This window comes from Neovison vison, chromosome 13 (assembly GCF_020171115.1).
Source record: "Neovison vison isolate M4711 chromosome 13, ASM_NN_V1, whole genome shotgun sequence".
Classification (NCBI taxonomy): domain Eukaryota; kingdom Metazoa; phylum Chordata; class Mammalia; order Carnivora; family Mustelidae; genus Neogale; species Neogale vison.
Genome location: NC_058103.1, coordinates 103,740,485 through 103,764,488, shown reverse-complemented (window position 1 = coordinate 103,764,488; position 24,004 = coordinate 103,740,485). Strand labels below are relative to the sequence as shown.

Here is a 24,004-nt window from a genome sequence, read left to right as displayed (position 1 = left end):
GGATTGTGGTTTTTAATGTTTCTTTTCTATTTGGTGTTGGAGAACCAGGGAACCAGGCAACAGGAAAAGTAGATAATTGTGCCTCAGTTAGCAGCTAATCTGCCAGATTCTGGAAACTGAGCTAGAAGCAAGGCAGTTGCCCATTCCCTTGTTTACTAAGTCAATTTGAGAACAGAGTTCCACTTAGGGTCAGGTGGACGTGGTGAGGGAGTTCAAAGAAAATCCATCCATTATTGACAAATATTAGGTCTGAACAGATCTTTCCTTATTAAGTGTAAATGAACAGGGCCAAAAAAAAAAAAAAACAAAAAACCCAGCAACACGGGGTTTATGGAAAAAAAAAAAAGCTCAGGAGAAAAATGTGGAATTATCCTGTAGAATCAGAAGGTGATTATACCCCTGAAACTTCTTTTACTATAAGAGGACCACAAGAAATTTTCCAAGTTTATGTCTTGCATCCTCAACTAAGTTACAAAGCTGTAACAGCTATGAAATAGAAGAATGCATGATGAAATAAAAAGACACACCCAAATGAAGTAGAAGTGGAGTAAGGAAACAGTATATTCTGTCCATACCATAAATATACCATTTAATCTTAAAATCTAATTACAGAAGTACAGATTAAAGCTTTTGTTTTTTTAAAAATCTATTAATTAGTAAAACTAAAATCATTGGTAAGAAAATTTTAAGCAATTGAGAAAATGAAAATAAAGACAATTTTGCTCTTAGAGTAAAGGAAGGAGACTTAAGGAAGTTTGTAACAAGTGGCAAGTACCTTTTATTGAATCTATCTCCTGTGTTAATGATTTCTGCATATTATCACTAATTCTTACAATCGGAATTCAGAACTGCTGGTTAAAATTCAAAACCAGGGGGTGCCTGGGTGGCTCAGTGGGTTAAAGCCTCTGCCTTCGGCTCAGGTCATGATTCCAGGGTCCTGGGATCGAGCCCTGCATCTGGCTCTCTGCTTAACGGGGAGCCTGCTTCCCCCTCTCTCTCTACCTGCTTCTCTGCCTACTTGTGATCTCTGTCTGTCAAATAAATAAATCTTTAAAAATAAAAAGTAAAATAAATAAAATTCAAAACCAAGTCTGTCTGACTTAATAGTCTATGGACTTTTTCTGTTAAACCATGCTTTCCCATCAATTATGATGGTTTAACTTCCCATCAGTTATGAAAATGGTTTAAATTCTCCTATTAAAAGACAAAACTCAGATTAAGTTAGAAAACAGTATCTAAATATATGCTACTTACAAAAGATATGTCTTAACCAAACTAACACAGAACGTTAAAAGCATGAAGAGGCAGTAAGGATTTAGGAGGCAAACAAGTAAAAAGAAAGCAAAGTTGTTGATTTTAATTTCTACACAACTGTAATTCAAAGCAAAAACGTTAAATAGAATATGATGCTATGACAAAGTAATGTTCCATTCACTCAGTCTTAAAAATGATGAGTTCATGCCTTTTACGAAAACATGGATGGACCTTGAGGGTACTATGCTAAGAGAAATAAGTCAGAGAAAGAAAAATACCTGTACGATTTCACATAAACACTGGAATCTAAAAAACAACAACCAACCAACCAAACAAACAAAACCAGAAACAGACCCATCAATACAGAGAACAAACTTGTGGTTGCCAGAGATTGAGGTGGGGGGGTGAGCAAAATGGGTGAAAGGGAGTGGAACGTACAGACTTCCAGATATGGAATGAGTAAGTCACGGAGCTGACAAGTACAGCATAGGGAATATAGTCAGTGGTAGGGTAATAGCATTGAATGGTGACAGATGGTAGCTACGCTTGTGGTGAGTATAGATAATGTAGAGCGTTGTTGAATCATTATGTTGTCCACCTAAAACTAATGAAACATCGTGTGTCAACCATACTTCAATTAAAAAAAAAGCAATAGACAGATGATAAACAGCAACCAAACTTAGCTGTTCCTATTCTCTTGATAAATCCTTTGTTTGCCTTTTTTTCCAAGAAAGCATGAAATGAAAAGTATATAGTAGGTCCCTGTACTGTTTGTTGAAATAAACTCTTATATTTATGTAGCTCAGAATGAGGAGGAAATCATTATTTCAGTCTCTAAAAACACTGACTAAATCAAGTCTTATATTTTTAGTGCTATATGAGACCTTCAGCCATGAAGGCTTTACAAAACAGTACACACTAAGTACAAACAATAGTTTTATATGGTGTGACTTATAGAAATATTTGCAGTGTTATACGTTATTATATGAGGTTACTCTTCTAATAAACTTAGGAACCTTTCCGTCTTGGAGACAAATAAGCGTCTTAGGACAGAGGTGCCCTTGCAGGGTACTCTTGTTCCTCCTGAGTGCCCTTGGGCAGTCAAATGTAGGGTACAAAAAAAACAAAGCACTATTAATGTTTGTTATTGTTTGAAAGCATTGATGAATTAAAATATGTTATGACTTTAATTAATTTATGTCATTTTGATGGTTAGCTTTCCAATTTATAGTCATGTTGTTTAAACTTTTCTAAATGTTCTCAGATACTGTAGTTTAAATTTATGTAATAAAAACTTACTGCTTATAGGTTTAATATAGTCTTTTTTTTCCCCAGGATGAATGTGGCCAGTTTCCCTATGATGCAAATACTCAGATACACTGGGTATCATTCCTAGATGGACGCCAGAGAGTGTTGCTTTTCACTGATGATGTTGCCTTGGTTTCCAAAGCACTGCAGGCAGAAGAAATGGAGCAGGCCGATCATGAAATAACCTTTTCTCTCCACAGTCTTGGGCTTTCCCTGGTTAACAATGAAAACAAGCAGGAAGTTTCATATGTTGGGATAACCAGGTATGGAAGAAAGAAGATGGGGCATCAGAAATCTTTAAAAAACATTGAGTTCATAATATCAAGTTTACTGAGAGTAAACAGCTGTTCTGAATTATTATATTCTTTCAGCATAACTAGTGAATAGTTTTTTTTTTCACTGCTAATTGAAAAGCCCCTAAGATAGAAAGATGACTAAGATAATGCCTCTCTACTTACTGTACTCATCATCATTTGGTGGAGAAAAAAGAGGTTTGCTTCTTTGTTTTTGGTATATATTGTTTTGATGAATTATGATAACAGAAATGCTACAAAGAAGTATATAAATGTGCAATGGAAGTACAGAGATAGAAAAAATTAAATTGTTTTGTGCAGTAGAGACTGAAGAAACTGGCCTGGATTAGAGGAAGCTGACAAGAGTGGGTCAGATAAATTTGAGGAAATATTCATGGAGGAGGCAGTATTTGACATGGGTCCATAATCTTTAATGGGCGGTTATTTAGAATGTTTTAATAGTGATGGAATCAGTTATTTGTATCTGTATAAGAAAAGTATTTGAATTTATTTATTTTGACTTTTTAAATCTCACTAACTTTGGTAAAAGACTCCTTTTCTTGGAGACTGATGGATAGAATGGTTACCATGTTCCCATGTATAACCATCATAGCATCAATATCAATAATCATGTTTAGTGAAGTAAAACATTAAGTCAATAAAAAGATCATATATGTAACATACTTTATGTAACACCTGATGGATTAAGAGTTCTATAAAGGGTATACATCCTGGGGTGCCTGGGTGTCTCAGTGGGTTAAAGCTTCTGCCTTTAGCTCAGGTCATGATTCCAGGGTCCTGGGATCAAGCCCTGCATCGGGCTCTCTGCTCAGCGGGAGCCTGCTTCCCCTGCCCCCCTCCGCCTACTTGTGATCTCTGTCAAATAAATAAATAAAATCTTAAAAAAAAAAGGGTATATAATATACCCTAATATAATACATAATAAAAAAATAAAGGGTATATAATAGAATGTTGATATAATATTAATATATTTGTATATATATGAGAAATATATTCTTTTGGCTATATACTTGAGAATTTTACAGTATTTTAACCTAAATATGAAAATAATTAAGTCCTATAAATTCAATTACTTCACTCTGTTCTTTGATATAACTTATTTTTACTTTAATTTTTTTTTTTAAGATTTTACTTATTTATTTCACAGACAGAGATTACAAGGAGGCAGAGAGGCAGGCAGAGAGAGAGGGAAGCAGGCTCCCTGCTGAGCAGAGAGCCCGATGCGGGGCTCGATCCCAGGACCCTGGGATCATGACCTGAGCCCAAGGCAGAAGCTTTAACCCACTGAGCCACCCAGGTGCCCCTATTTTTACTTTAATATTACATATGTTGTTACATTTTGTCAGACTGGGCCTTACTCATAAAGACTTTTAAAAGTTCATCTGAAAGAACTTGGTTATCTTTTTTCTGATGCAGTGAGCATTTAATACACATTCAGTGAGGATGGGTACTGAGGGAAAATAAATCAGTTATGTAATTTTTAAAGATAAACTTACTTTTTAGGCAGTTTTAGGTTTCCAGAAAAATTGGCTGTAACATACTTAAGTTCCCATATGCCCTGCATTTTCCCCCTATTATTAACATCTTGAAATAGTGTGGTACATTTTTTACTGTTGATGTTCTAAGGTTGATGCCTTATTATTATCTAAAGTCCAGTGTTGATGTTGTTTTGTTATGTCTGCTCTTAGTGTTATAAATTCTATAGGTTTGACAGTTGGATAATACATCTGTCATTACAGTGTTCTATAGTATAGTTTCAGTATCATAAAAAGTCACTGTGTGTCACCTTTTCATCCCTTTTTCCCTCCCTCTGAACCTCTGGAAACCACTGATCTTTTTTATCGTCCCTAGGTATTTGCCTTTCCCAGAATGTCATATCACTGGAATCATATGTATGTAGCTTTTTCAGATAAGCATCTTTCACTTAGCAATATTTTTTTGTTTCCTCATGTTCTTTTTGTGCTTGATAACTCATTTTAAAAAATCACCTAATACTATCCCATGTCTGGATATGCCAGTTTATTCACCTATTGAAAGACATCTTGGTTTGCTTCTAAGTTTTGGCATTTAAGACTAAAGCTGCTATAAACATTCTTAGGCAGGTTTTTGTGTAGACATAAGTTTTTATCTCATTTGGGTATATATCAAGGAGCATGATTGCTGGATTTTATGGTAGGATTATGTTAAGTTTTGTAAGGAATTGCCAAGTTGTTTTTCAAAGCGGCTGCACCATTTTGCATTTCCACCAGAAATGCGTGAGTGAGCATTCATCCTTGTCAGCATTTGGTGTTGTCCATGTTTCAAATTTTGGCCGTTCTAACAGGAATGTAGTGATATGTCATTATTGTTTTAATTTGCAATTCCCTAATTACATGTGCTATTAAGTATCTTTTCAAATGCTTATTTGCTATCAGAATATCTTCTCTGGTGAGATTCAGGTCTTTTGCCCATTTTTTAATTTTTCATTTTCTTATTAAATTTCAAGAGTTCTTCATATCATTGAAGTAAGTCTTTTATCAGATATGTGTTTTGCAAATATTTTCTCCCAGTCTTTGGTTGTCTTTCCATTCTTTTAACAGTGTTTTTCACACAGAAGAGGTTTTTAATTTTAATGAGACTGGGGCGGGGTGGGGGGGCGGATTTCCTTTCCTGAGTTGTGCTGTAGGAGTTGTAGTGTAGACGTCAAAAAAACACAGTTACGTGCATTTTCTCCTGTGTTATCTGCTGGATTTTATACTTTTGTGTTTGATATTTAGGTCTATAATTATACATTTTGAGTTAGTCTTTGTAAAATCTGTAAGTTCTAAGTCTAGATTAATTTTTTTTTTTGCATATTCAGTTCTGTCACCATTTGTTGAAAAGATTGTACTTTTTCCATTGAATTGCCTTTGCTCCTTTTCAAAATCAGTTGCCTATATTTGTTTGGGTCTATTTCTGGACCCTTCATTCGCTTGGTGTGATTGTCAGTTCTTTCACCCATACCACACTGTCTCGATTTCTATAGTTTTGTGGTAATCTTGAAGTCATGTAGTGTCAGTCCTCCCACTTTTTTCTTCTTTAATATTATGTTTTTTGAGTCTTTTGCCTTTCCATATAAACTTTAGAATTAGTTTATCAGTTAGCTGGGGTATTGGTTGGGATCGCTTCGAAGCTATAGATCAACTTGGAAAGAACTGGCATTTGACATTTTTCAGTCTTCATATGGGTGTACAAAGATCCTTGTATTTAGATCTTTGATCTCTTTGATCAGACTTCTCTAGTTTTCCTCATATTGATTCTGTACAAATTTGTTAGATTTTGTTTATACCTAAATATAAACATTCCTCTATATTAGCACCGTTTCTCTGGTGCTAATATAAATATTATTGTCTTTTTAATTTCAAATTTCAGTTGTTCATTGCTGATATGTAAGAACACAATTGTTTTTTGTATATTAACTTTGTATCTTGAAACATTAGTTGCAGGAATTTTTTTTTTATTGATTCTTTAGGATTTTTTTCATAGACAGTCCTGTCATCTGAGAACAGAGACAGCTTTATTTCTTCTTTCCTAATCTGTATACCTTTTATTTTCTTGACTTATTGCATTATCTAGGATTTCCCAGTGTTGAATAGGAGTGGTAAGAGTAGATGTCCTTGCTCTTTGTTCCTGATCTTAGTAAGAAAGCATCTTGTTTCTCACCTTAAGTATGATGCTAACTGTAGGTTTTTTGTAGATGTTCTTTTTCAGGTTGAGGTTCCCCCCCCTTCCTAATTTGTTGAAGAGTTTTTGTCATGAATTGATGTTGGATTTATATTATTTATTCATTCATTCATTCATTCATTCATTCATTCATTTTAGAGAGAGAGGAGGGTCAGAGGGAGAGGGAGAGAGGGGATCTTAAGCAGTCTCCACACCCAGTGCAGAGCCTGACTCAGAGCTCAGTCTCACAACCCTGAGACCATGTTCTGAGCCAAAATCAAGAGTTGAATGCTTAACCCACTGAGCCACTCAGGCAGCCCAAGATTTATATAATTTATAGTAGATATTTTATTCATTATCTTGATTAAATACATAATATAGTGAGGACATTGTTAACAGTTTCATTGATTAATACCAACAAACTATGTTAAATTAAAATATTATGGGGTTGTATTTTATCATTATGCAAACAGTCTTCTCTAATCAGGGATCAGCAAAGTATGGCCTGTGAGCCCAATCTAGTTGATGACCTGTTTCTTAGAGACTTCAGTCTAAGAATTTCTTACATTTTTAAATGGTTGGAAAAAATTGAAAGAAAATAGTATTTTGTAATGCATGAAGATTATACAAAATTCAGAATTTGTCTCCCATAACTAAGGCTTTATTAGAACACAGCCTTGCTTATTTCTTTATATATCTGTGGCTGCTTTTGCTCTGCTGCTTAGCACACAACAAAGGAAAAATAACTCAAGAGTGTAGATTACCACACATGTAACTATCCTGAAACTTTTGTTTTTTATTACTAATGCATACTGATCATTTTAAAAGAAGTAGAGAAAGTGGACCTTGAGTATCACTCTTCCAGGTCACAGTTAGTTATTAAATGAAATGGCAAAGCATTATTTTATTATGTAATGACCCTGTGCTAAAAGAATATTTACAGGGGCACCAGGGTGGCTCAGTGGGTTAAGCTGCTGCCTTCGGCTCAAGTGGTGATCTCAGGGTCCTGGGATTGAGCCCCGCATCGGGCTTTTTGATCAGCAGGGAGCCTGCCTCTCTCTCTCTCTCTCTCCGCCTACTTGTGATCTTTCTCTGTCAAATAAATAAATTCTTTAAAAAAAATTTTAAAAAAATAAAAGAATATTTACCTGTGCTAAAAGAATATTGAAATTTCCAATCTAAGCACTTGTCACAATATACCCACCTCACAGGAAAGGAATGGCCAGAAAAATTTGAAAATTTAAGAAAAAATAACATAAAACAGACTTTCTTTACAAAAACAAAAAACAAACAAACAAACAAAAAAAACAAAACAAAACAAAACAAAAAACCCCAAAACCTGAATGACTCATCTGTTAGCCAGGCAAGGAACATCTTTTACCAATGGTGAGGTAATTGGAATCATCTGAATGTAGCAGCTGAAAAGAGGTGTCCAGAGTTAATAAACTTAGAACCCTTAGCCTTTTTCTGAAAATAGTTGCTTGAAGAACTGAGGACATTCAGAGCAACATCAATAGTCAATTAAAATAAGGCACATCATTTTGAGTGGTTTTCTTGGCTCTTAATGGGTCAACAGATATTACCCATACTGCTCACTTATTGTGTATTTGAGAAGCCAGTGCTGAGTTTGAAGTGGCTAAAGAATTAGCCTCTATGAATACTGACTTTGAGCCCTAATAATGAAATGAAGTGTTGTCACCCCGAGAAAGGTTAGAAAAATTTTTTTGTAAGTACGTATGGTAACAGTTGTTAACTAGGTTTATTGTGATGATCATTTCACAATATATGCAAATATTAAATAATTAGTGTACCTGAAATTAATGTTGTCAATTATACCAAGTTATATGTCAATTATAAAAAAATTTTAAAAGGGGCGCCTGGGTGGCTCAGTGGGTTAAGCCGCTGCCTTCGGCTCAGGTCATGATCTCAGGGTCCTGGGATCGAGTCCCGCATCGGGCTCTCTGCTCATCAGGGAGCCTGCTTCCTCCTCTCTCTCTCTCTCTGCCTGCCTCTCTGCCTACTTGTGATCTCTCTCTGTCAAATAAATAAATAAAATCTTTAAAAAAAAAAATTTTTTTTAAATTTTGATCTTGGGGTCCTGGGATTAAGCCAGGCTCTCTGCTCCACAGAGAGTCTGATTCCCCCTCTCTGCCTGCTTGTGATCTTTCTGTCAAATAAATAAATAAAATATTTTAAAAAATAAAATAAATTTGTACTCCGTTGTTTTTATATTTTGAATCTGGTCAATTAGAAAAATGTGTGCAATTTTTTTCTCTTGTTATTTAAGCACTTACTTAACCTCAATTTTGTCTTAGCCATAAAGTCTAAAATATTTACTATATGGCTTTTTATGAAAAAAGTTTGAGTTCCTTAATAGATTGATGTCAATGTGTGAGAGAAGAACATTTCCCCTGCCCCTTTTCCTTATGTACTTTTATAATACAGGTGTATTTTGCTGCTTAAAAAAATATCTTGTATAATTTTCATAGAAGATTTATAGTTGTAATAATTTGTGGTTGAATGACAATTCCAGCAAGCCTAATATATACTACTAATTTAATTTTCTTTGTGAATTGTTTTAGTTCTGGTGTTGTTTGGGAGATGAAACCAAAGCAGAAATGGAAGCCTTTTAGTCAAAAGCAGATAATGTTGCTGGAACAGTCCTATAAAAAATATCAAGTATCAAAAGACCATGGATGGATTAAGCTAGATAATAATTTTGAGGTATACCAGAATTTTTTTGTTTTTGTTTTTATATATGTATTTCATCGGTGCATAATAAGTAAGGAAAATTTAGAGTAAAATTTTGTGTGCAAAATTTTATCCAAGTAAAAATGTGTGTGCAGAAACTAATTTATAGCAAATGAACTCTTATTTGTTAGTAAGATTGACATGACTGATCATCATTAGTACATTTTAAATCAAAATATGTTATTAAATCATATACTGTAAAACATGATTTAAATGTTTCCCTTTTGTGTTTTTGTAATTTCTTCTGTTTATAACACAGTTTCATGGAACTTGTTTTCAGTAAGATTATGCAGAAATTAATATTGTTTATTGGAACTTTTGTTCTGTTTTGAATGATACCAATATATATTGGTAAATAGAATCTGTGTAAAATTACTTATTTCAGTAATGAAAAATCTGTAGAAAATCCATTCAGTTAAGTTCATTAAATGTGAATGATTGTTGGACTTGGGTAGACATCACAAATATAGGTGTACTCTGCAGGCCCTTACAGTATTGCAGTTGAAGGTCACTTTTGCCCTAAGACCCCAGAAGCTTGACTGCCATTTCTCATTTGCTTTGGTTCAGTTACACACTTTTAGTTATTCTGTGATGTTTAATTGTTGAGTTTGGATTGATTACCAGATATGCTCCCCATCCCGACCCTCATCCCTATAAAGGTTGGCCATGCTCAAATGAAAACAAACTGACATAAATAAGCTATTAACTATTCATTGTTTAACTTTGTTAGAACAAAATTTACAAGTTCACAGAATTACTCATTATTATTGAGATTTTTAAAAAAATATAAAACATGGTTTATTTTCTTTAACTGCATTTATATAGTTGGAAATTTCCTCAGTTGTTTTCTTGTTTTCTTCATCATTTTGGTGGAAAACTGATGATTCTGCTTCAGAGATCTCAACTGTAGATCACCTTAAGGCAGATCTTTTGGTGGGACATAGAGATTAAAATGTTTTCTCCTTTCAATTTGTGAGTAAATGAGTATTTAAAAGGGGCTATCCTTCTAATACCAAATCATCATAAACATATGTGCTTTTTCCCCAGGTCAATTTTGATAAAGTTCCCATGGAAATGCGCCTCCCTGTTCATTGCCCAATAAAGCGAGATTTTTTATCAGGGATTCAGATTGAGTTTAAGCAGTCTCCTCATCAGAGATGTTTAAGAGCCAGATTGTACTGGCTTCAGGTAACATTGTCATTTTCAGTTAAATAAGTATACCTAATCCCTTTGGGAAACCTGGGGGTAAAAATTTTTCTGCAAGACTCTAGCATACATTGTAAACAGTTTTTTCTTTTTGTTTGTATATTTATTCCCTTTTCCCATGTATCCTGTGGATTCTCTAAACTTAGTGTCCCAAAGATTGTGACTTTTGAGACTATTTAATTTGACCAGATGGCCTGCAAGAGTGTTTTCCTGCACTGAAATTGTTATTTTTATTTTATTTATTTATTTATTTATTTATTTTTTTTTTTATTTATTTTTGAGAGAGAGAGACAGTGAGAGAGAGAATGAGCGAGGAGAAGGTCAGAGAGCGAAGCAGACTCCCCATGGAGCTGGGAGCCTGATGTGGGACTCGATCCTGGGACTCCAGGATCACGCCCTGAGCCGGAGGCAGTCGTTTAACCAACTGCGCCACCCAGGCGTCCCGAGAAATTGTTATTTTTAAATAATTCCTTTGAATTTGTCATGGGATCCCAAAATAAGATTTTCTCCTGTCATTCTACACAGAAGTGGACATTGGAGAACATTTTTGTCTGCTTGCTTTCTTGCTCCCTTCTTGCTTCCCTTCCTCTCTTCCTTTTAACTACTAAATACTACTTAGGACATTTTTATTCTTTTTCTTCTTTCTAATTTCATATCCTTTTTTGACTTACATTTTACTTAAATTATAAACTGTCAAAATCTCACATAATCCATAAGCACAAATATTTTGATTAATAGTGTATATGTTGCACAGTGTTAATGCACTTATGAGGAAATTAAATATTTCCTTACATAAAAGGTTGCCCTTGCTGGCATATGTATGAATTTTAGTTTTAAAGTGAAAATTCTAATAGCACCACATATACAATGCAAATATTTAATTCTGATGAAATTAGTATCCTCTTCTTTAATGTTATCTCTAAAACTAAAAGTTATCACATTATTTCAGATCCTGCTGAATTCTTTTCTTTTCTTTCTTCCTTTTTTTTTTTTTTTTTTAAGGTTGATAGTCAATTACCAGGTACAATGTTTCCTGTTGTATTTCATCCTGTGGCTCCTCCAAAATCTATTGCTTTGGATTCAGGTAAAAAAAGAAAAAAAAATTGAGACATTCTATTTTAAAAATTAAGTAGACATTATTTTGATCTAGTATAAAGCTTGATTTTATCCTCTGATTTTTTTGTTTTCTTTCTTCCTCTTAGAGCCCAAACCTTTCATTGATGTGAGTGTCATCACAAGATTTAATGAATACAGTAAAGTATTACAGTTCAAGTAAGTAAAGATTCCCCTATTTAACTAAAGGAATTTAAAATGAGAATCCATTTTGAAAATAAATTTCACTCCTGTGAGGCTGACTTCCGTATAAAACTTATTTTCTACTTGAAAATGGTTGTCATTTTCTTTGTTGAACTTAATAGAATAACAGTCCCTCTATATTTTAAGGTGTAAAGTTCCTTAACCACTTTCCTCTTTGTAATTCCAATTAGAATATAAAATAGCCAGTGAAATATAAATGATGTTTGTATTTGTGAAATGTGCTCTTGAAACAATTGCTGTAGCCCTTAGAAATGGAATAATACATGCTATATCATCTAACGGTATTTGTCTCTGCTGTAACATGATAAATACGGGATTTGGAACTTTAAATACTTAGTATCAATACAGCAGTATTTCCACCAGTGAAATCTTAACTCTAGTGGGGGATTAAAAAAAGCTCAGTTAAGGATACCTTGATCTTGTTAACGTAACACTTTTTTTTTTTTTAAGACATGAAGGTGTAAAAATCTTGTTACAGAGTTTAACATTGAAAATTACAAGGTTTAATAGAAACTCTTTTCTGTATTTTAAAAAATTTTTTCCCTCAGGTATTTTATGGTCCTCATTCAGGAAATGGCCTTGAAAGTTGATCAGGGGTTTCTAGGAGCTATTATTGCACTGTTTACCCCATCAACGGACCCTGAAGCTGAAAGAAAACGGGTAACAATTTTTATTTCTTGGGAAAATTATAAACTAAAAAAAAAAGTCAGCCATTCCTTGAACTAATTAGAGAAAAAAAATTAAAATACTAATTCTTGATTTCATTTTTTTCAGACAAAGTTAATCCAACAAGATATTGATGCTCTAAATACAGAGTTAATGGAGACTTCAATGACTGATATGTCAGTTCTTAGTTTTTTTGAACATTTCCATATTTCTCCTGTTAAGGTTTGTTATAATCATTATTTTTAAAATTGTGCAGAATTGTAAGATTTTTAAAGGCCCTGTGTATAAATGTGTGTTTTAATTTACATCAAAAATTTGGTGGGAATTTTGTTTGATTAATTGAAATAATTAAGACAATTCTTTGTAACATATGTACAACCATAATTCCCACAGAGAAACCGTCAGAGCATGTTCTCTAGTCTTGAATTAATAACCCCTTTATTCAAGGAAGGAGCTGACAAAAGCATTTCTTAATTAAGCGAAGAAGTGCTCACCAACATTTAATGTTTTGGTTGCACTTTGTAACTACTATCACTGTCTAAACAGAGAGCTATAATGGGTGCCCTAACCAGAATGTGAAAACGCTGAAGTAGGTATTATACTGTTGATGTGGTGTTTTTCACCCTTCCAAAATTTGATTGTAACTAAGGGAGTGGAAAATTGGATACCTTTCACTTGCCTGATTTTGTACTTTATGAACCCATTTACTTTTCTCCTTTTGTTGTTCTTTCTAGGTTTTATAGGAAGAGGTGACTGCTTAGTAAATTCACAAATGCCACCAACCATAACTCTCTACACTTGTGTAATGGGCCAGATTTACAATTAAGTAACTCTAAAATATTGATGATCCTTTACTTTCTCAAAAACTGTTCACAGCACATTATTTTCAGTTGCATACACCAATCCTTTTGGCTAAGTAAATTAATTTATAAAACAGATTGAATTATTATTTTAAATTGATATACTACTTTGGTAGTATTAGACATATTTATAGTGCAAGGTTTAAAATTTATATCATTTCATGTAGTAGGTTATACACAATTTCTCTTTCATTATTAAGTGAAAATCACTTATGAGTTTGAACAATACCTTCTATAAATATTTGCTGAATGCCTACTATCAAAGTTGCTCTGGAATGTATAAAATAACTTCCTGGATTTTATAATCTTAGGGGAGTGTTAAAGATCTTTGATTCATGATTTTATGCATGTTAGGAATTACACCATGAGGTTGAGTAATTAAGATCATGAACTGTAGTTGTTTTCTTATTCCATGGTGACTTTGCCTTAGGGAAAGGTTGGACCTCTGTCCACCCAAGCTGACCTTTCCTGGAACTGTATACTCTCTGGCTCTGCAGTGGGCAGAAGTCCACATCAAAAGAACAGAACAAAACCCCAAACCAGGCTTTCCTGATTTTACCCCATGTCTCCTCTGTTGAGCTCTACCTTGGTTAGGTAAAATGCAGAATAAGAAAGGAGAGTCCTCTGATTTATTTGCCTTTATAGACTACCTTCTGCCTGTGTCTTTTGCCACTATTGTACTATCGACGATACAGCACAAAGTAGAAGCTAAGTGGGAATGTGAAAATTTTGTGCTTTGGTACTGAGTTAAGGAGTCTTTTTAAAAATTTATTTTTAAATTACTTTTTAAAAATTTATTTAACAATGTACTAATTGCTGCTGTAATTGTCATGTTGTTATTACTTATTATTGTTGTATAATTATAATTGTTATTATTGCCATAAATTATTTACCTTAGTTGGATGAAAATAAGTTATTAATTATTTTGACTGGTAGACATGTTTTGTATGCTAAGACATGTTTTTCTTCTTAAAATGATTATACTATTTTTGTAAAGTGTTTTGAGACCCTCCATATAAGCGCAACAGTCTTTATACACTTTAGAGAAAATTTTAGTTCTTTGAAACAGACTAATTTAAATTATATCAAAAAGCAAATGTGAGAATCAGGTACTAGTGAGTTATCCTGTGTGGTGTGTAGAGTAACAAACAATGGCTTTCTTTAGGACTCTGAAAGATACAGCATCTGTTTGTATCTGGAAAATCTGATTCCTATGTATGTAAATTTTTTGTTTTTGTTTTTAGCTTTTACTTATGAAACATTATTTTTCTTTTAGTTGCATTTAAGTCTGTCCTTGGGTAGTGGAGGCGAAGAGTCAGACAAAGAAAAACAGGAAATGATTGCAATTCATTCTGTCAATCTGCTATTGAAAAGCATAGGTGCTACTCTAACTGATGTGGATGACCTAATATTCAAGTAAGATTTATGTTAAAGTAGATGGGGAGGGTTTTCTACCAAGGTTATGTTTCTGAATATTACTTCTGCCCAAGTGGGCTAGAATGTTAGCTTAGAAAATGCTAATTCTCACCATATTTGAAGCTTGGCCCCTTTCTAATTATGCATTTTAGATAATGCTTATTTTACTCTTAAAGAGTTTTATATTTTCTTCAGTTATTCAATGTTAATAATATATGAATATAGAATAAAAATGGAGTTATTTTGGTAGTAGCTTATAAATTGACCATGTTTTAAAGCAGACTTATATTTAGAAATATGTAGCAGTATGGTGAGATTTCAGTATAATTGTATGGAAAAGTATAGAAAATAACTCTTTGTAGCATTTAATCTGAGAACACTTACATGTGCTAGACATATGTGAATTCAATGAATGTTTATTGAATTGAATATTGAGCAATTATATTAGAACAAGTAGTTCATTTGGAGAGAAAAAAAAACCATTCATATTATTTCCACCTTATACATATCAAATTTCATAGGGATAGAAGATTGAATATAAAATTCAATAAAAAGACTGAGGAAGATAGCAATGTTAATTGTCAAATCTCGAGTAAAGGAAGTCTTCTCAGTGTAAAAGGAATGGGAAAACCTGCAGTGGAAAATACAAGATAGATTTGACTACATAACAATTAAACACTTCACAAAATAAAATCAGTGGAAACAATTAGAAAATGAATTGGGAAAATATAATGACGAGTATGACAGAGAGAAGAATGATAGTCTTAATATTAAACATTGATAGGACAAACCTAAAGATTCCATTGCTGGGGCACCTGGGTGGCTCAGTCATTAAGTGGCTGCCTTCAGCTCAGGATATGATCCCAGAGTCTTGGGATCCAGCCCCTGCTTGGCGGCAGGAAGTCTGCTTATCTTTGTTGCACTCCCCCTGCTTGTGTTCCCTCTCTCGCTGTGTCTCTCTCTGTCAAATAAATAAATAAAATCTTAAAAAAAGAAGATTCCAGTGCCATAATTGCTAGCAGACAATAAGGGAGAATTTGCCAAAGGGAAGATACAGCAAGTGATAGATATTTGAAATGCTCAGCTTTATGATTTATCACATAATAAATGCAAATTAAAGCAAATTATCAAATATTTCAAAATATGAATAATTAATACTAGGAGGGTTGGGTCTAATAAATGGGAATTTTTATTTGTATGAGTGGAAAGATTTTATATATCTTTATCTATATATATAGATACATATCTTAAAGTCTCAAATGTTTTTTTAGTAGTTTTTAACTCTGTAATTCTTTTTTTGGGAATTCAGTCCAAAAAATAATCATGAAATACAACCGAAGAGTTATATTAAAATTTACATATGGCAGTCCTAATTATTATTGTCAAGATTTGGAAATGTCTGACAGTGGGAGAATTGTTTTGTTATGACACTTCCACATGATGGAATGCTAAGCATCCATTAAAAATGGTTACATAGAATTTTGAAAACCTAGAGAAATACTTATTCACAATATTGAGTGTAAAAATGCATACAAAATGTTTTAAATATTTTTGAATTGGATAGAAAAGAAAATTCAAAGTGGGAAAATGTCAAGGAAAAAAAAAACCTAAAAAATCCTCTATGATGAGATTATAGTTGAAATTTCTAACCTTTTTACTCTTTGTGTATTTATGAAAGACTTGTATGAGAATGTGCTACTTTTTTTTTTTTTTTAAGATTTTATTTATTTACTTGACAGAGCGATAGCACAAGTAAGCAGAGCGTCAGGCACAGGGTGAGAGAGAAGCAGGCTCTCTGCTGAGCAGGGAGCCTGATGCAGGGCTCGATCCCAGGACCCTGGAATCATGACCTGAGCCGAAGGCAAATGCTTAACCGACTGAGCCACCCAGGTACCCGAGAGTGTGCTGGTTTTACAGTAGTTTTGTTACTATGATATGAAGATCTCAAACATAAAATATATGTGGCAGATCTATAAATCTAACTGTGAAGGATTAGCAATGATTAATTTATCATTGAAATTTTAAGTCTCTTTCTTTTAGAATGTAATCATCGTGCCTTTGAATCTTTCTTTCTCCTCCCAGACTTGCTTATTATGAACTTCGGTATCAGTTTTACAAGAGAGATCAGCTCATGTGGAGTGTTGTTAGACATTACAGCGAACAGGTAATTTCCTATCATAGTAGCTAACAAGGAATATACATCATAAAGTATCAGACAAAACATTTGTATGTGATGGCACATTGTGCAAAATTGTTTATCTAATTTACTTCAATTTGCATTCTCATTACTTCGTAGTTTTCTTGAATGATTAATTTCTATGTCTTTAGTTCTTTCCCCTCTGTATAAAAGTTTTTGAAATTTTCCTCTGCTGCCTTTTTTCCTTTGCAATTAAACATTTGCCACTTCGGGAAAGAATACTGGTGTAGGAGGCATCACACTAATTTTTAAATGTCTCTAGTTTCTCAGCACAGTCTAATAGAGGCAGGAGAGGAATTCTAGGCCAGGCTCTTTTCCATGCCTCAGTTACTCTGTGGCTTGAATTGGATGCAGAGGCGTAGCAGTTGTTTTCAGGGTGGTAGGGTACCATTGCTGCACCATGGAACTTCAGGGCGGCGGTACCCTTTCCTGCCTCTGCAGGAACGTCTTTTCTCCTACAGTATAGATAGACCTTATGGTTATTACATGTTCAAATAAGGATGTATTTTCATTTGTGTTTTGTTTAGGTTATTTATTATTTCCCCATCTAGTTTCATAGTAATAGTGATAGTAACATAATAATAAAAATAAGTAAAAAATAATTTAAAATATGTTCATTTAATGTGTGTACTCAGCCATGCGAAGTCAGTGTAATCTACCTCTCATTTTCCTTATGAGAAGACTGAGGCCCTATTGTAGAGACTAACTGACGTGTCCAAGGTTACATAGCTGATAACTGGCAGACTAGCATAATGTCTGGCACATAGTGAAAGATCAGTTAATGGATATAGTTATGGTTATTCTGCATTGATTTCCTTTAACAATCTCATGTAGTCAGTACTCTCCTTTCTTCCCAAGGCATCATGATATGGTTTCTTACAAAAGTAGTAAAGGACTCACTGTACGTTTTTTTCCTCTTTAGTTCTTGAAACAGATGTATGTCCTTGTATTGGGCTTAGATGTGCTTGGAAACCCATTTGGATTAATTAGAGGTCTGTCTGAAGGAGTTGAAGCTTTTTTCTATGAACCCTTCCAGGTATTGATCTTTTATTTATTTTAAGTATAGGTACAGAAATTGTTATTCTATTTTTTCAATGACAAATAAGTTGTATTTTAAGTGTATCTGGGAATTGAATAATGTTCAGATAACAAAAATACGTGAACATCATATTTATTTAAAATTATGTGAGATGACTTTAAAAGACTGTTGTAGAATTAATTGAGTACTTCTAGTGTCTGGGCGATAAAACATGCCCACATTTTCCAGGATTTCACATGGTTATAAGGAAGAATGCTAGGTACATTAACACCATTTCAAGGCTGTTTCACCACTATGGAAAGGATTCAGGGGATAAGAAAAGCTGACTTCCTTTTGTATTCAAACTTTCCTCTAACCTGTTTACCTCCATTGGGTGGAGGAACTCAGGAACCCTAAGTGGTGAGGGTTTAACAAGACAACACGGTATTTCTCCGGCAGTATTTGAGTTAGAGGGTGAAAACTGGTATCACGGTGTTTGTGGATCTTTACAGATTCTCTGTCTTCACAGAAACCCTGAAATATTAGATGAAAAATCTTGAGATTATTTAAATTTTAAATAGCAAACTTCTCTTTTTTCTTTTCTTTTTTTGGCCAGGGTGCTGTTCAAGGCCCTGAAGAATTTGCTGAGGGGTTAGTGATTGGAGTAAGAAGTCTTTTTGGACACACTGTAGGTATGGATCACCTATTTGTGTATATAAATATATGTATTTTTATTGTAATTATTCTAAAATGCATTTATAAATAAAGAGGATCAGTTTTCTAATAATCCCTTTCAAAAGATGTGTTCCCTTTTTCTTAAATGGAAAATAACAGACTTGCTGGGTTTGTTTATATGTCTTTGTAGCATTGGATCAATGTGCTTTTTTCTATACAATACTTTTTAGAACAGTTTTAGGTTTACAGAAAAATTTTGGAGAATCAGTGCACTTTGAATAGTTTCATTCTTCTTGCTAAATGGGAAATGATAGAAATACATTTCTGTATGTTTGTATAGGAGAGAGAATCTGAAGCATTTGTTTAAAGCAATGGCGTGCCGTATACTGTGTTAATGGTCTTTGAACGAACAATGAGACTGACTTCTCTGGGTCTTCCGATAGGTGGCGCAGCAGGAGTTGTATCTCGCATCACCGGTTCTGTTGGAAAAGGTTTGGCAGCAATTACAATGGACAAGGAATATCAACAAAAAAGAAGAGAAGAGATGGGTCGACAGCCTAAAGATTTTGGAGACAGCCTGGCCAGAGGAGGAAAGGGCTTCTTGCTTGTAAGTCTCTTACAGAATCTTCAAGAAGCCATGAAGTTTGATATACACTTTATAAATGTACTTCAAATGGTTTTTTGCAACTTGGAATATTACTTGTGAGTTGAGGTCTGTCACAGTAGCAGTAGTGATATTGTGTACTTTTCTGCTCTCCTGTTCCCCAAATCCCAGACTTAGTTTGGCACTTGGGCTGGAGTGAGAGCTCTGTAATGATGGCCAGTTAGCACTCTTCTGGAAGGCAAAGAAGCAAAGCAGAGAGAAATATTGTACCTGATGGTAACTAGAGAGAGGAGGAGTTGTTCCGGTCAGTATCATCAGTTTACCATTTCTGTGGAAGGAGAGGTATACAGGCTAAGTGTTTGTAAACCAGGAACTGCCTTCCACTGTTTGTCAGTACTTTAAAAATTATACAGGTAATATATGAATATTCTCTGTATAAGTAATTATAAGAACTTGTAAGTTATCCTTTTACTAAGTAATGGGAATAGTATAGATAAAGCTGTAAGGTACTATTTGATCACCCTCGCCTCTTCCAGAGTGTGAATACTTCAGTATTCTCAACAGTGTGTATACTTCAGTTCTTTTTCTGTGCATTTATATAATGCACAGGTGGTTTTATTTACTGCCATTACTTGGCAAGTGTTAAGAATGTATAAATGTATTACTGTTTTAATTTTGGAAATAAGTTCAGGAACTGTAACTTCTGTGTTTGTACCAGGGTTGTATGTTGTCTAATTGAAAGTGCTTTTCTTGTCAAGCTATTTGCATGTTTCACAGTTCCCTTCATTTTCAGTTTTCCACACTTCTGCTATGTTACAAAGTAATTTCATTAAAATTTATATTAGATTTTGGGGATTATTTGGGTCAACTCATTCATTTTACTGGTATGGAAATTGAGGTTTAAAGAGAGTGAACCAATTGGCTAATTGGTGCCAGAGCTAGGTGTAGAATCTTTTCGTCTGATTTCCCATTCTTTCTGTTATGTAACTTCTATAAAATGCTTTTGTTTAAAATTTGCTATTGTATAATATTTTAATATTATTATATATAATTATTAATATTATTAAATATATTTAATAATAAATATAATAAATATAAATATATTATTAATATATTGTTAAATATATTTAATATAGCATTAAATATATTAAATATAAATATATTTGATATTTTAAAAATAATTTTAAAATAACATTAATATTTAAAAATAATATTTAAATAATATTATTTAAAAATAATATTTTTAAAATCATATTTTAAATATGTTAATACTTTTTTAAAATTAATATTTAAATATTTAATATTTTAATATTTTAAATTTAATATTTAAAAAATCATCATAATATTTTAAAAATCACTTAGGTTCGTGTTCACATTATCAAGTGCTCATTCTTTAAAAAAGTTATTTCTACTATGTATGTAGAGACCTCTAGTGGCTGACTTAAAATTAAGCACCTTCCATTCAAGTTTATGATTGATCTGTCTTTCAGGGAGTTGTTGGTGGAGTGACTGGGATAATAACAAAACCTGTGGAAGGTAAGTTGAGAATGTTTCCTTCCAGTGCAAAGTCTGAGGAGTTGATATATAATAAACATAAGAGATGTTATTGCTACTAGTTACATGAGAGAATTTCTGATTTCATGTTCATAGTTTTAAATTGTTTTTTAATGAAAGTACTTTCTTCAGAAAGTTGAAAGAGTCTAATAAGTAACAGATTCTGACTCAGACTTTGAGTGTTATTTTTAGCAGGATAATATTTAAGGTAGGTTCCTTTAAGTCCTCAATAGCAATTGATTCATTTTTTTAAAAATCCTGTTAAAAACGTATTTTATTCAGTCAAAACCCCTTCTTTGCAGAAATTGACAAACTGATTCTACAATGTGTATGGGAATTCAGGTGGCCCCAAATAGCTGCACCAATCTTGAAAAAGAACCAAGTTAGAGAACTTATACTGTCCAATTTATAACTTATCATAAAGGTGTAGTAGCAAGATAGTGTGTTACTGGCATATGGTTAGACATACTGATCAGTGGAATAGATTTGAGATTCCAGAAATAAAAAAACATAATAAAAACTTTGTGGTCAATTGATCTTCAACAAGGGTGCCAAGATAATTCCATGAAGAATTACCTTTTCAACAAATGGTGCTGGAGCACCTGGATATAAACTTAGAATTAATGTGTCTGGCAACAACTCCACTTCTAGGTATATACCCAAGAGAAAAGAAAACACAAGTTCACTCAGAAACTTACACATAGGGGCACCTGGGTGGCTCAGTGTGTTGAAGCCTCTGCCTTCGGCTCAGGTCATGATCCTAGGGTCCTGGGATTGAGCCCCACATCGGGCTGTCTGCTCAGCAGACAGTCTGCTTCCCCCTCTCTCTCTTCCTGCCTCTCTGCCTACTTGTGATCTCTGTCAAATAAAATTTTAAAAAAAAAAATCTTAAAAAAAAAACTTACACAAAAATGTTCACAGAACATAATAGTCAGAATGTGGGTAGCAGCCTAAATGACTATCAACTAAAGCATATTTAAACAAAAGGTGGTATTCCTTAAAATGCGATAGTATCCAGCTGTAAAAAGAAATCAAGTGCTGATACAAGTACAAGGTGGATGAACCTTGAACACACGTTGCTAGGTGAAAACAGCCAGTCACAAACACCACATATTATTTAAGTCTATTTGTAGGAAATGTCCAGAATGGGCCAATCCACAGAGACAGAAAGTAGGTTAGTGGTCCAGGGATTAAGGAGGAAGGAGCTAAATTGCACAGGACCAGGAGAAGATGGGTTGGGGGAAGTGGGGAATGATGCTAATGGTCATGGGTTTCTTTTTGAGATGATGTAAATTTTCTAAAACTGATTGTGGTGATGATTGCACACACTAAAATACCAAAAACATTTAATTTGTACATTTAAATTGGTGAATTATATGGTATATAAATTGTAATTCAATGAAGTTCTTAGATTTTTAAAAAAGTACACTGCTTGAAAAATCTCCTAATGGTAGACAGAAAGAGAAAAATTTCAGGTCATTTATGAAACCTTCAATTCTTAGGTCTAAGAATCAGTGATGGTAAAACTTGTGTGTGACTCAGGATGACTTGAAGGACGTGGGCCCTGCTTCTGCAGTTTCTGATTCAGGAGGTCTGGGGCAGGGCCTAATAATGTATGTTTTTAACACACTTTGAAAACCACTGTTTTTTTATATGTTAGGGTTAAATTTAACTTCTTTAGAAAACCAAAATCTAGAAAACCCCTGGGTAAAACATTTCTATATTTGGCTCAGGCTTTCATTGAGTTCAAACTTGCAAATTTTAAAATATCTTTATACATTCATTGTCCTTGGTTCTATGAAGGTGCCAAGAAGGAAGGAGCTGCTGGATTCTTCAAAGGAATTGGAAAGGGGCTTGTGGGTGCTGTGGCTCGTCCAACTGGCGGAATCATAGACATGGCCAGCAGCACCTTCCAAGGAATTCAGAGGTAATTAGGTGTACATACCATGTGCAAGGTATGTGTCTGTGTGCTAATGGTTGCTGGAAATACATAAACAGGTTAAAACTTGGCATGCTCTTTAGGATGTTGTTGTAAAAGTGAAAGTTATGACCAGTTCTCAAGGTGGGGTGCCACCAGAGAGGAGTAAGAAGAGACCGTTTTTATGGTTCACTTTCTCTTTCGTTCAACAAATGTTGATTGGTACCTACTATATGCCAGGCACCCTGTGCTAGCTGCTTGCACAAAGAGTGCACAGCCTCGTCTGTGCCTTTGTGATTTTATTTTCTTACAGGAAAGGTGGGGGAACTTGGAGTCCAACAGATTTGGTTTTAATACTTATCACATTATAATGGGCACATTATTTAAAATTACTCTGTTTTTATCAAAATTGATGTAGTATAGAATGTAGTACAGTATTTAATCTACATGTGTATTTGTAAGTATTATTTTGAAAGATTCTTTGGTATTTTCTTATATTTACTCTGCTGCCTTATACAGAGCAGCAGAATCAACTGAGGAAGTGTCCAGGCTCCGTCCCCCCCGTTTCATCCACGAGGACGGCATCATTCGCCCATATGAAAGACAGGAATCCGAGGGCTCTGATTTATTTGAGGTATAAATTCTCTCCTTCATGGTCATGGGTAAAATTTAATATTAAAGATTTCTAGGACGAGGATTTTGTGGGTGGTTCTTAAAGTTCCTGATTTATGAACTTCTTTAAGGATTACACCAGGGAATGTGATTTGTAGAGTAGAATTTATTATTTATTTTTTATGTTTGCATAATGTGTTAAAAGGGAATGACTGGTAATTTTTTTCTGCACGGGAACAAAGCCTTTCTGTGCAGAAAGGATAATGTTAAAAGAAGCCATAGGCATTATTACTGTTTGTGTGGTAGCTCATTTAGTTAACGGTTAACTTTGATCTCCTACTTTATAGCTAATTATGGGAATTCCACTGCTTCCTTTTCTCCCAGACAAATTAATCTTTGGATTACTCTGTAAATCTAGATTTATTCAGGTAAACAGAAGCTGAAGGAGAGAAAAAAAAAAAAGATTATGCACAATTACAGTCTTTTTAAACCTTAAAAATATTTTAGGGTGGATTTTTTGGCTGTTATTTTAGTTTTAACTTTACTACATTTAAATAATATATACATATGTAAATTGCTTTTCTTCCTTGACTGGAATTCCTTTCCCCACAAAATGTATTAATATTTTCCTACTTTGACTTCAAAATAATACA

General features: G+C 33.7%; 1 protein-coding gene across 3 annotated transcripts in view; it reads left to right on the top strand.

Annotated features, from left to right (window-relative positions):
• Positions 1–24,004, top strand: part of VPS13C (vacuolar protein sorting 13 homolog C) — a 203,572-nt gene that overhangs the window by 153,014 nt on the left and 26,554 nt on the right. For all 3 annotated transcript variants that reach the window (XR_006381579.1, XM_044229943.1, XM_044229942.1), the window contains 15 exons: positions 2,590–2,825; positions 9,140–9,281; positions 10,356–10,496; positions 11,517–11,598; positions 11,717–11,786; positions 12,380–12,491; positions 12,606–12,719; positions 14,634–14,773; positions 16,856–16,937; positions 17,893–18,006; positions 18,605–18,680; positions 19,107–19,270; positions 20,758–20,803; positions 22,625–22,748; positions 23,259–23,373. Coding sequence is in view for 2 of the 3 variants with exons in the window: in XM_044229943.1 (XP_044085878.1) it covers positions 2,590–2,825; positions 9,140–9,281; positions 10,356–10,496; positions 11,517–11,598; positions 11,717–11,786; positions 12,380–12,491; positions 12,606–12,719; positions 14,634–14,773; positions 16,856–16,937; positions 17,893–18,006; positions 18,605–18,680; positions 19,107–19,270; positions 20,758–20,803; positions 22,625–22,748; positions 23,259–23,373 (1,758 nt within the window). In the remaining variant the exon portion in view is untranslated. The remainder of the gene's footprint in view (positions 1–2,589; positions 2,826–9,139; positions 9,282–10,355; positions 10,497–11,516; positions 11,599–11,716; positions 11,787–12,379; positions 12,492–12,605; positions 12,720–14,633; positions 14,774–16,855; positions 16,938–17,892; positions 18,007–18,604; positions 18,681–19,106; positions 19,271–20,757; positions 20,804–22,624; positions 22,749–23,258; positions 23,374–24,004) is intronic.